The 13,964-nt window shown below is 42.8% G+C and overlaps 1 protein-coding gene across 2 annotated transcripts in view; it reads right to left on the reverse strand.

Annotated features, from left to right (window-relative positions):
• Positions 1–2,918: 2,918 nt before the first annotated feature.
• FAM107A (family with sequence similarity 107 member A) overlaps positions 2,919–13,964 on the reverse strand; it is an 850,316-nt gene continuing 839,270 nt past the window's right edge. The window contains exon 4 of one of the 2 annotated variants that reach the window (XM_086939064.1): positions 2,919–3,974. In XM_086939064.1, the coding sequence (XP_086795190.1) occupies positions 3,864–3,974 (111 nt within the window). In that variant the 3' untranslated portion in view covers positions 2,919–3,863. The remainder of the gene's footprint in view (positions 3,975–13,964) is intronic. The other variant, XM_086939063.1, reaches the window with a different exon arrangement.

Here is a 13,964-nt window from a genome sequence, read left to right on the forward strand (position 1 = left end):
GGATCAGTATGCCAGGATATATCATAGTGCCACCCACGATGCCCGCTGGTATGCTTCTCATGACAGGACATGGCTCCTTAATGTATACTGAGTAAGCTTAAGAAAGGGAAAAGAAATCCAGAGAATTGTCTGAGGGCCTCTTTTTATTGTGCAATGTGTGACCTGTGCACATATGCACAGTTTACGCCAGGGCTAAGATGTTCATTCTTATGTTATAATGAACAAACATACATATGTCTATGCTTGAAAGATGGTTGCAAACCACAGATGGTCGTGTTGAATAATTGGGATGAATGGGAGGGTGCTGCTGATGCCAACCATGGGATTATTTGCTGCAGTTCAAACATGACCCTATTGTTAGAGGGGGCACATACTGTCCACCTCTTGAGGATTATCTACTGTACACAGTTGATCTTCGCAAGCAAATACAGCTGATGTGGGAGCCTGATGACTCTTCCGCTCCACTAATACCAGGGTGTATACTTGATAATAATATCCACCCGCCCGCTTGCTTATAGGTCATTCATCTAGGGCCTCACATTGAAGGAAGTGGCATTCATTCAGTGTCAGATCACCAGTCGTGCGGAAAACCAGATGCTGACGAATCCCAAGTGGAAAGGGACAAGGATTTTCGCTGCTCATGGGAAAATAGCTTTTGCTTGCTGGTGCATTCTTCATGTACTGAAAAGGGCGTTTTTCAGGCATTTGTAGTAATTTGGCCCAACCACCAGGTGGCGTCCTAAATTTACAGGCTTGCCTTGCCACGTGGAAGTGCAGGACCTTTTACCAGACCTCCGTTCTCAACTGCTCTGGTGTCTCGATGTCATATGTGTAAAAGCCTGAACTAGTATCTATTTCACAAGAAAGTAAAGTCGGTTTTGCAGGTTTAAGTATCACAGCTGAAGACTGTCTATCCACAATTTCGTTTTTGCAAATTGATCTAATAAAAGGAATTGATTTTAATATTTTAAAGTATCAGAAACTGCATATAGCTGCATGATTGGAGAGCAAACAACCACGATTGCAGTGATACAGAGTAACTAGACATCCTATTTTGTAATTTGTAGCACGCATTAGCCTAGACACGTTTAAAAAATTGCATTATAATATCAAAACAGCTGCCTACCTGATCTAACAATAATAGCTACTTCCCACTTCATCCCTTTTCAGATTTCACACTTACACCTTCTGTAGAGCTAATTTCTGTTCACTACAGGTTGCAGTATAAGATAATAACAGATTGTTTCTCCGCAATTACTGGAGCAAGAAGAATGTTTCAAAGTTACACACAGTTGTTTCTTCCATGTTTCCTAAAATGACTAAAAATAAAACACAAAACATTTGTAACAATCGCTTTCAGAGGTGAATGTAGTAGGTGGTGATCATCTACCCTCTTTGGGTACCTCCTAAATGAGCATAACAAGCGTTAATTAGCTGCTAAGGACCCAAAAGCCTTGGACAACTAAGACTGTATCAATATCTGTTTAAAATGTCCCTGACCAATAGGTTTTGAAAATGCAGGTACTTTGACAAATGGTAGGAAATTCAATGAAAGTGGTGAGCCTGATGAAAGCCTGTTACCTAGCCTACTGAGAAAATGTAATACTGATGCGAGTCCAATACTTTGGCGGTTTTTGTTTACTTTTCACACTGGATAGTTTAAATACTGTTGGATGATATCTGAGAGGATGACTTAATTTGCAACAAGGACATAACGGCTATCGAGTTTGAGCAGTGCTTTTGATGTCTCTTAGTGGTCTACAATGTTTCAAATTGACCCTTTCAAAAACTAAAGAATGTTGCAAAAAAAACAGCTACTTTGGAAGGAAAGGACTCCTAATTTTAATAAATCTTTTCTACTATCTTTAAACTAATTTTTAATGAAATGTATGGTTTATATTTAGCACAGTAATGCATTGTGTAGGTCTGTGTATTGTAGATGTGCATAAATGCTAAAGAGCATTTGTAGCATGAAGAGTTGAGTTTCCTGCCGCTAAACCAGCGATAATTTTAACGAGGTTCTTGCTAATATGCCCCATAGTTTGGTGTTTCCAATTCAAAGTACATGATATGCTCACACTAAGCTTTCAAGAGATACAGAGACAGGGTTGTTTCTGTAGAAGGCTGATGCCTAATTTTACATCTCAGCAGTGAGAACAAATTGCACTGAAGATTCTGCTATGCCAACATGGTTTCATTGTGAAACATGACATCTGTTTACATCTTCGACGATGATGAGGATGATTGAAGTAATGGTTCAAGATGATTGTAGGTGGAAAGTGCATTGTAATGCAAAAATACAGTAGGAGCCAGAAGGAAATCATAAAAGCATGGCCCCCAAACTTTGGAACTCTTTTCCTCTTTCTCTTAAAACCTCTAATTCTCTGATTCTTTTTCGTAAATCTTTAAAAACCTGGCTCTTCCCCCAATCTAGCTAAGTCCCTCTGTCCCCTCTGCATCCAACCAGCGCCAGGAAATCCATGGTGTCAGTGCGCTCTATAAGCACCCCTTACAAGCATACTCTACTTGTACAGACACAACTGGGATTTATGGTCATGAAGAGCTGCTGCAATGTTCAGTCAGTGTCTGCGATAGTAACTACATTTAATCTAGAAATTAGTCACATTATCAATCAGAGTTTAAGAAAAGATTGATTTCAGCAAGTCAATCATTCCCCATTTTCAAGCTTATGAGAGTGTATCCTCAATTGCTGGGCTACCTTAGTGTACAGTGGAGCATAATAGATGCTGTGTAAAAGGTACTAGTGTGACAATAGGATTAAACTGCTATTAACTCTGCCATTTTTTACTTTTTATATAAATACGTTCCCAGTAAATAGAGTCTAATACAATCTTTTTTTATGGATCAGTTCGGCTGACCAAAGGCACATAAAGTCTACTAATGACCAAGAGGTTCAGTGGGTTATTTTGTGTTAGTTTATTAGAAAGTGCCAAGTTCTTGGAGTGATTAATGTCTTTTGAGACCACCAAGAAGAAATTTTACTTAGAAGTGCAAAGTTCTGGTTTTAGGTAGATACCAGAGAAGTGATTCTCCTTTGTTCTGCTGTAGGTGAAGTAGGACATGCAGCTGGGTAAAGAAGCACCTTGGAGTTTCCGCCTTCCTAATACTGGCTTCTCCTTGGGTGGCATTCGACTGCCAGAACTCAGTAGTAGACCATTACATTCAAAGAGGTCTGCATACAATTGTAGTTGTAAGATTGAATGTTTCTGCTGTAAAAGTTAAAAGAAGGACACACCCCTTAGCTCAGTTAAAAACAATTGCCACATGCTCTAACTTAGAAAAATAACATGTTGCATGACTGTTCAGGAAGGAGTTTTCTCGACATATTCAAAGTTACCATATTGTTCTTCTATAATTGAGACATAAGCTCTACAGAAATACACCTGAGGATATTAAGATATTACAAAATATGAGACAAAGCCACAGTTGAAAAGCTCTTAATAAATTGCTCTTACCAGGTTCCCTCGATGGTTTTTCCTCCTTTACATCACAAGTGCCCCTCCCTTAAACACATGTTACAAGTCACAGAGCCCACAAGAGGATTACACAAACTTAATGAAAATGGGTGTTGTTAGCATGCGCTGAGACACTCTGCAAAGAACTAATGAGTTGTCTTTCATGTCGTCACTTGTGATACCCTACCCAGTGAAATACTTGTCTGATATTTCAAAGTATCATTTCCTTGACACTGGAGCCCTTCTGTGCATTTCTACCGAAGCAGGCATTAATATCGAGAAGCGGACCCAAAGACATGGCTGTGAGGCTAACCACATACATAGATGTCAGTGTACAGGTAGTAGAGCCACCAGTCCTCTACACATCTGAAGATATCTTGTGAGAAGCTACTCTGGGTTCTCATCAGCCGAGATTGTTGAAATCCTTCTCAGGTTTTCCTTAACTTTAATAAATTCCGGTGCAAGGCCTTCTTTACCTTCCTCGTCTTCTTTTTCAAGCTACAAAAGAAAGTATGGAAATGATTAGATTGATCAACCTCGTAGGTAAGAAACATTTGAGTTCAGCATGATTACTAAATGAAAGAATTGTGATAAAATTCAGTTTGAATAAAAAATGGCAGTGCCCATTGCCCCATGTGGTAAGGCTGGCAAGGGACCTAAATATAGATGTTTCAATTACCCACAAGTAGTGGAGCTACACAATATATCTCAAAGAAACTGAAGACTTATACTAGACATAAACCTTCACTTAATATGAGTAAAAATACCCTACTTTCTACCACTGTAACTGTTTTCTCCTGCACCTGCCAGTATGGATTGCAATACTCTGTTATTTTGCTAAAACCCTGTTAGACTTTGAGTCTCGCAGAAGACCAGAATTTCTTTCCACAGTTTCAGTTTTGCCCCCACTGACCAAGAGTACATTCTGCAAAATCTGCATTTCACATGGAGTTACCTCAGCCTCGGGGTATGGTCGCTCGAGAGAGGTCATGAGGGCTGCTGGCTGGACAGTGTGCAAACCTTCCACTTTCATTGTTTTTTTGTTTGCACCAATATAGATGCCAGTTATGGGCAACAGGGGCTGCAAGTGATAATTCTGCCTTGATCTTTGGCACTTCTGGCAGTCTCTTTGCAGACTCTGGTCTTAGGGATCATTGTGGCGGTGACAGTAACATAAAGTAAACAGGGCTCTTACAGTCCTGCCTATTCTGAGCAGTTTCCACAGTTTTTTCTCTTTCCTTCACACCTGAGAATCAAAAAGGAGACTACTCAGAAGCTAATCCTGGGATAAAGGGTCATCTGGGGAGGGTCAAAGGGTAGATGATGTCACATTCATTGGCACTCTGCATTTCAGTGATTCAACATTGATGTGTTCTCAGTGGTGCTGAAACAATTTTCAGAGTGGGGGAGTTACCATCAATGATACATCACCAAAGTTGTAGGGATTGTGAAAAATCTAAAAGTCTCACCAAGAACACATATAGCAAATGAGTAACGATCGTTCAGTAGCGGAGTGGCAGAGTGTGATATGTAGTCAGTGGTGCACTTGGAGGACACTGTCACACATATATTACTAAAGCAAGGTGTGGTACCATACCGTCATTTACAGACAGCACATCGTTCATAGAAATGACCACAAAACTCGCACTGACACCCAGTTTTACTGACAGAACAGAACAATATAGCTCACAAACTAAAATGTATGGAAATTGGGTTTCCACAAATATTTGTATTTGTCATTTCCACATCACCAAGTTAGAAGTCTTGATATGTTTTGATCTTATGAAAGTATTTGTTTGCATCACACTTCAGAATACCCAAAAATGTGCTTCATTTGTGCTTTCCTAACTGCCGACATATTTTGAAATATTTGAACAGCTAATTTACATACATTTAAATGTTATTACATGGTAAAAAAAAAATCTGACATTCTACAGCCCTTCCTTTCACACTCCTTGTTAGACCCGTCAGCCTTTGGGTAGTCTTCCAACAAACATTTTACATTCACTCCTCCTCAGCTCATTGTTGCTGCCCTTTAGACTCTGCACACTATACCATTGTTAACCACTGCTAAAGAGCTTGTGCTCTCTCCTTTAAACATGGTGAAAGTGGCACACACCAAGTTGGAAAATTTAAATGACTTGTAAGTCCCTATTATATAGGTACTACTGGTACCCAGATCCTGTAAATTAAATGCTACTAGCGGGCCTGCAGCTCTGATTGTGCCACCCACTTAAGTAGCCTTTTAAAACATGTTCCAGCCTTTCATTGCAGCCTATGTGTGTAGTTTTAAACTGCCATTTTGTCCTGGGAAAGTAGATGTTTTGCTAGCTCTAAACCTTCTTTTTTAATACATATAAGTCACCCTTAGGGTAGGCCCTACACAGCCCTTAAGTCAGGGTGCGCTATATTAAAAACATTGGACACATCCTTTTAGGATTTACATGTCCTGGTAGGGAAAAACTCTCTAATTTACTTTTTCAATATTGCAAGGCTTACCTCTCCCATAGGATAACATTTGTTTACCTTATAACATTTAATATGTGCAGCCTGTCCTTAGGTCATAGGTGTAGTTTGCAGTTGGCCTTTGTGTATTCTTCCCAGACAGTATCACAATAGAGGGTTTTGGGTGTTGACAGGATGGGCCATCTCTGGTAGAATGGGAGTGCAGAGCTGTCACCTACCATACTTGCATTTTAAAGGTACTAGCTCAGCTCACACACAAAAGACGTCACACTAACCTACTGCATCCCCAGACAGACTGGGACCAGGGCAGGAAGGTAGGAAATTCCAGAAACCTCCGTAGGTGGAAACTCCAGAAGCTTCTCCCACTGCAAAGCTGGCACCAAGTATAAATATTGGACGCTCAGATTCAAGTCTTCAAGGCACTCCTGGAACTGTATATACTACTGAAGAAGGACACCCTGCTGTTGAGGCCTCCCGTGCTTGCTGGACCTGCACTCTTCATCCCAGGCTGAAGTGACTTCAAGCGTCAGCTGGCTGATCTCTTGTTAGAGCTACAGGGACACAACAAGCTCCAAATGTCTCCCTGCATCTGCCCAGCTAGCCTTTTGCCAAGACCGGCAACTGGACCTGTCTGAGGTCTTCTGTCCTCTGCTGGAGTGAATTCCGGATCCCCAAGTGTACCTAAGGTCCTGGACCTTTGGTGTGGCATCATTTGAACTCCTGCTTGAAGACAAGGAGAAATCCTGAAGTTCTGGTCTCTTCGTGAACACGAATTGACCTGTTCATGCCAAGAACTTTTTACCCGTGCCACCCGCAAACGCGAACCCTGTTGCACGTGACTCTTTGCGCTAAAGCGACCACCAGCGATGACCTGAAACACAAATCTCCAACAAAGACCATCCATGATGCCTGACAGGATCTTCGCGCTACAGCGAAGACTATCTGCTACACTTTGCCTACACTTCGTGTTACAGTGCTGACCATCCATAATCCTCTCGCTGCTCTTCACGGCCTCCTACACCGCGAACTGGACTCTTCATGCTGGACTTTGGGAAGATGACTTTTTTAGTGGGAATCACCTGGCGCGTGTTTCTGGCCTGTGTTCCTTTGCAGTCGGCATGGACTTGTGTCTTTTACCCAGTCTCACATGACCAGATAACCGCGATTTGTGCTTTTAAGTGCTGCACTTACCTGAAATCTTTAAACCTGTACATCTCCATTTCTGCTGATTGGATTTTTGTCGTTTTGGTGTCAAATAATTTATTACATTTTACTCTATTTTCTGAAATTAGGGGTCGATTATAATGGCGGCACGGCGGCAATGCTGCCTTGGAAAGTCATTGGACCGCCAGCATCATAATATGGTTGGCGTTGTCTCGCAGACACCGCCACCATATGTGAGCACTTTTTCCGCTGGTCGTGAAGGCGACCGGCGGAAAAGCGGCGACGGTCTTGCCGTCCCCCGCGGACCCCCCAGCCATCCTAATGTGGTGGGGGGTCATTGCAGGGAGAATGGTGGACGGATTGCCCCGCCAGCCGTGCGGAGGCAATCCGTCCCCCATCTTAATCGACCTCTTAGTGTGGGATTTTTCTTGTGTTGTGTTGTCACTTTATTGCTGTTTGTATACTGCATACTTTACACATTGCCTCTAAATTAAGCTGGTCTGCTTTTGTGCCAAGTTATCAGACGGTTATAGATTAATTTAGTGACTGGGTGTAGTTCATCATGACAAGGATTGTGGTTGTTGCTTGAGAATGGCTCACACCCCCTCAAACAACAATCCAGTTTCTCACACTCCCTATACCCCACCAAGATTGTCACATTAAAGCTCAGCTCGTTTTTTGGCTCGAGTGTCCAAGTGGACCTTGAGATGAGACAGAGCCAGGCATCTGGCTCAAGCTTTTAGTGGCTTGCATACTTCTATTTCAAACGTAGCCTTTATGTTGCTTTTAATTAAAACTGTTTCTTTTTAACACAAGGAATTCTGTGACTAATATTTCCGCAACAATACAGCGGAAGTTCAAATCCAGGTGGAGTTTATGAATCTATAATTGTATCCAGGCAGGTGTACACAGTAGCAGTGATGAACGAATTATCTGGGTTGATTATGTATCTTGCTACTAATCTTTCCAATTATGATCTGGATGGACAGGATGTTTCTAGGCTGGTGTTCGCTGTCTTTTGTGGGCCACCCGAAGAATCCCATCCCAGGTGCTCCATATTCTATCTTGTCCTGACGAAGACCCCACAATGAGGAACTAACAACCCTTCTCCACTAGAGGTCGAAACGTAGACTACAATACGACGATCACACACATGCAAACCCTAGGAATTGAAGAAATCAATCTGTTTGACCCTATGTGTGATGAATATTAGGGAACTTTAGTCCTTGATCAGGCTGTAAAGGTTTCACTGTATAGAATTGAATTGTGTCTATATCACACCACCTTTACCCTGTCCCTCACTCATCCAACCACCCCCGATTCCCTTTTAAACCTTCTTTTCTTCTTACACAGAGAGCACTGTATATATTGTATATAATGAAAGTGTATTGAAAGTAATCTCACATGGATTAACATGAATGCTCTGAATTGTAAGAGCATGTATTGAATACATTTGGGTTCCTGATGAATTCAATCAGAAATGTCTTGCGGTGAACTGTTAAATACTTAATATAATTATATAGGGACTACATCGACCCTTTCTTCAACGTAGAATGAAGAATCCCATGAAGCACCTGTCTAAAGATGCCAAGGGCCTCAGGTGTTCTGGGTTCAGTACACAACGTGAGCCTGTTCTTCTGTTAGGATGATATTAAAATAAGAAATACCTGATTTGCTTAAGGCCATACAAGAGGTATAACTACGCTTGCATTAAGACGTATTCTTTATGAAAGGGTGTGGAAAGTACATCTTGTTCACATGCAACACTCAATAACATCAGGTTTTCCCAAGGCTAGCCTGAAGGTAAAGGACTGTCATGCTGGAGAAAGAACATGTGATTCACAGCATATCCTAAGTAATGAGCTTCATTTAAACCAATTAAAGAATGCTGGGGGTTGTAGATGAATGTGTTATTGGTATAGAGGCAAACACAGGGAGATGTGCTGCCATTCTGAAGTTAAAGGGATACATATTAAATATGAAAACATGCTGCCTCAGAAATCAAATCAGCATTTGCAATTCGTGGCTAGATGATAGACTGATTGTTTTAAACCTGAAACCCACAGACTTAACATTCAACTACAATTGAAAAAGTAACATTTGTAAATAGTTCTATAAGAACTTCTATATTGAAGCCCTACAATACTAATAAGGGCTGCCTTTTGAACGGTTTCAAAGAGTAATTCTTACATTTTCCTTTCTCAAGAAATTCACCTCGCAAGTTTTGTAAGCACTCTTTTGTATACTTTATGTTAACTGTCTGGGTGAGCAGGGACTGGTGCCACTGCCTTGTTGTATTTGAAAAACGAATCTGACCCAAATGCAGCCAGTATTCCTCAACATTTTTAGGATTCTTCAAAAAAAGTTCTTGCCTTGTTCTATTTATGCCACGGGACAAAGAACCTCGTTTGTCCCTTTGTCCCTTGGCTCTTTCAGTAAGACTAGAGGAATGGAGGTGGTCATCAGTCTGGCTTTGTGGTTGAAAGCTTTTCTCAGCACTATCATCATGGGTTCTTTCCTTACTCTCAGGTAGTTTGTTCCCACTTTGAGCAGGGTGTTTGCATTTGTTCCAGAATTGCTTTCAGTAGAAAGTCTGTGTCCTTTCCCTGTCTTTTTAGGTGTGGCTCACTGATGCCACCTAGACCACCACAGTTCTCTTACTACAGACCTCCCTGGCTTCCCCAAACAGTGTGAAGGACACCTTCTAACTCCATGCCACAGGTCCATGGTGCTGGTGCAGGCAGCAACTTGTGCTCTACATGATCGGAGAGTGGCCCGACGGCTGGCGCAGCACCTATGGTGGTGTTAGTGGGAGTGTGACATGAAGGCTGTGTGGCATAGCTTTCCTATATTGGTGTACAGCAGATGTTAAAGTCCCTCGAAGTCCTTTGCCAGTTCAAGGTACCGTGTGTGCCCCTAAAGTGCAGTTGGGATGATAGAGCATGGTGCCCAGGGCATGACTGGAGCCTGGCACGGTGCTGATAGATCTGTTGCGGAGTGAAGAGGGTTTAGCAACACCATCATTTGACATCCTCAGCTTCTCCTCTGGGGACCCAGAGGCAACACAGGAAGGGGGGGCCAAGGACAGGGCTGGATTCAGACTACTACATCCTTTTTCTCCTCGCCAGAGCAGAACTGAGCAAAAATGTTGCTGGGGAGTGATTCCAAATCTGGCAGTACATGGCACCAGGGCCGGACTGGGAACAGAAACCGGCCCTGGCACACTGCTCAGCTGGCCCCCCCTGGGGCGAGGGGGAGTGCAGCTGAGCAGTTTGCGAGGGCCGGTTTCGGCCGATTTTGTTACAGGGGGCCGATATTGCCGACCCCCGGTAACAAAAACGGTCCCCCAGGGGCCCAAAACCAGCCCCCAGCCAAGCGGCCTACCGGGGAAATGCCCGGTGCCCTCTTTGGCCAGTCCGGCCCTGCATGGCACCGTGAGTGAAGACCCCACAACACCATGGTCAAAGTGGAAGCAGCAGGATCAGAGTCAAAAAGAGAGCCCCAGATCTTATCACCTCCAGTGCCCGCAGAAGAAAGCAGCCACTGGCTGATTGAACAGTCAAGGAGTCCCCCAATAAGAAAAGTGCTCTATAAGGCATGTGATAGTTGAAGGCCATCCTAGCAATTAGCAGCCACCACCTTTTTGCCTTACACCAACAACTGTTTGCCTACTAGCTTTAGAAACCAGCTCATTAACACAGTGGAGTCCAAGGCTCGTCATGACCCACTCTCCACTCCCTGGGACCTCTGTATTTACTGTTAGCGTGGAGGCACTAATCACATACTTGTTGACTCAGAGCATCAGCTTGTAGCCGCACCACCTCGGGTGACTGAATCAGGAGATTGTGTAGTAGTTCCTCTATATATTCCCCCTTGTTCAAAGCCAATTTCTACATAGACAATGCAATCCCAAACCTAAGAGCGGAGAGTCAGAGAATCAAATTTATTCTGTTTTTATTACAAAACATTAAAATGCAGGCAAAGACAATATCCATAACCAGATGTGGGTTAATAGAACCTTCAGGCATTATGCATGTCACTGAACCTCATTTAAGTGAACAGGGTTCTTCTGTAGCAACTTACCAGGCTGATTTTGCCTGCTTTGCTTTCTGTTCTCCCTATGTTTTTCTCACTTTAGTGTCCCTCCGACATGCTACCTTTACCCTCCCTCTGATACGCTTCTGTAACCTGTTCTGCTGTGCTCACTCTGCACACCTCCACTGTCCTGCATCTGCAAAACTCTACTGTCCTCTTCTGGCTCACTTTTACTATTGTCTATTCATTCCATTCTATTGTGCTATTTACTGACTCCCCCCCCCCCCAATGCTGTTCTCTCTATAACCCCTCTGCTGTGCTCCCTCTTTCCTCTCTAAGGTACTTCTAAGGTCCTGCTGTGCTATCTGTGCCTCCTTTGTTTTGCTCCCTTGCCCTCTATGCTATTCTCTCAACTAATTTATGTTGTCTCCACTCCCTTCTGCTGTGGTCTCTCTATCCTCTGCCACTGCCCCAGATGCCCACATTTAAGAGGGGGGACTGGTCAAGGTCAAACCTAGACCTGCTTCTTTGGGAAGCCTTCACAGATGATATTGCAATAGACAGAAGATTCTTAAGGTAGAAATTCCCCAACCATCTGTGTAACTATTACATCCCTGCCATTTTTTTTCTTTTTTAATGGTACTTATAAATAATGGGTAACAGAGCACTTTATCCAGTTCTTTCTATTCATTTATCAAGAGTATGTGAAAGGGTTTGTTCTGGAGCTCCATATATACTCCACGGTTAAATTTCAGGGAGGCTACATGGGAAGCCAAGCACAGGAGGAGGTCTTTCTTAACAGTTTTAACTTTGCAGTCTTGGAATATAGTTTTCAACCACTTTTGTCTAATCCATCTATAGAACACATATAAACATAGTATATTCCAGGATCCCACAAATATCCATACAACACAAACTAATTTTTATGCTGGTTCCCCACTATTCGAAATTGGGTCTCTAGTTGACAGAGGTATGCACCCTGTCCAAGTAGGGGCCCCAAAACTAGTCAAGGTAAGTCAGATACACAACCTAAATTAACCTTTGTTCACCCTCTGGTAGCTTGGCACAGAGCAGTCAGGCTTAACTAAAGAGGCTGTGTGTAAAGTATTTATGCAACACTTATATTATAATAACACAGCGAAAACACCACAAAAAGACTCCACACCAATTTAGAAAATTAGATAATATGTATCTAGGATCAATATGACAAAAGTCCAATAAGTAGAAGGCGATATATGAATTTTTAAGAGATAAAGTTTGAAACTTGAGGTCATGCTATACTGTGGTAATTCCAAAGTTCAGGCCGACTGTGATGGAGGGCAGGCCGGCTACAGGCACCACGCAGGACCCGCTGAAAAAGTACCTTGCATGGCGCAAGCATCGGCGTTAAGGACTCCCAGCGTGGGTTCCGATTCACACAGTCAGGTCGATGCTTTGGAGTCGAGCCTCACAGTAGCATCTTTGGATCAACGCGGTGTTAAAGTTGAACGTCAAATGCGAAACCCGTGTCCTTGTCGAATTGGCACTGCGTCGGAGGGCACTGCGTCTGTTCCAATCAATGCAAAAGGGGTCACTGTGTATATTTTTGCAGAAAAAAGCTGCAGAACCCACATCTGAGGCCCAGGACTGGAGGGGGCAAGGACAGAAGTCACAGGTAGCAGAGACCAGTAGCACCAGCAGAGCTGCAAGAAGTATTTCGTGAGGAACCTGAAGAAGGGAGTTTTAATAGGGTTCTCGTGCTCACTAAATGATCCCACAGTGTCTTTAGTAAAGTCCTGTCTTAGTTGCAGTGCTTTACAAGGTGGGGAGATTCATCCAACTCCCAAAGTTTCTGATCCAAAGATCAAAATGCACAGCATTCCATCCTCGAGCACATGCTACAATGAATGTCAGAGTACAAACATCTATAAACATCAACAATAATGAAATGTTGATGGTCTTTCTTTATTTTTCAGCCTGTTGGCCTCTTCTTTTTTTGTGTTTCGTCGCTATGGGGAGCACCTCGCAACTTCCTCAGGGCAAAAAAATGCAGAAAACAGTCCCAATTGTAATGGGCATATCATTTCAACTGAAATTACAACCAATATCCGGTGACATTAATGTATACAGGCATAAGTTGCATATTCACTTCAGGTGATTAATTGGAAACGAATAAGCAAATCCCTAGGCATTAATGTGATTTATCACAATGTCAGAAATCATCATGCATCAGCTACTGAAGCTTCTGGGGTGTCTCTCATCCTATTGTTTTAAGGCTCTCATGTGTTCGCTTATTCTTTCTTACAACTACTCCGAGAAAATAGTCTATGGAAGTAAATGAGATGTTGGAGTCCAATCCACAAATCAATTTGAACATCTAAGTATAACTTATACCAGCTTCTTTAAAAAAAACAAAAAGAAAACAGACAACACAGCCATTACTTACACAAAACATTTGCAAGTTACATTTAGCACCCTACTTAGGACCAAGGCGGAAATAACACACGTCTTAAACAGTGTCTTCCCGGTCCCTTCTTCTCCGTATTTCCAATCCTACCACAGGTGATACACATATCTCCCCCCTATAGGAATTCCACTGGACCATTTTCTATCCCTAGCTATAAACACTTCCTTCTCAGCTACCATACATCTGTCAAGCTCTTTCTGCCAGATCGCCACTGCCGGTGGTGCCACTCCGCCCCAGCCTCTTGCTATTTCCCGCTTAATTAGCATGAAGCTCCGCGTCTCAAACTGCTGCTCCGTCTCAGTACGGTCTGTATCCTCCCATATATTGAGCAAGCCCAAGCGGGGCGTCTGGGTGAGTGTCTTCCCCAGTGCAGATTG

Source organism: Lissotriton vulgaris, chromosome 9 (assembly GCF_964263255.1).
Source record: "Lissotriton vulgaris chromosome 9, aLisVul1.2, whole genome shotgun sequence".
Classification (NCBI taxonomy): domain Eukaryota; kingdom Metazoa; phylum Chordata; class Amphibia; order Caudata; family Salamandridae; genus Lissotriton; species Lissotriton vulgaris.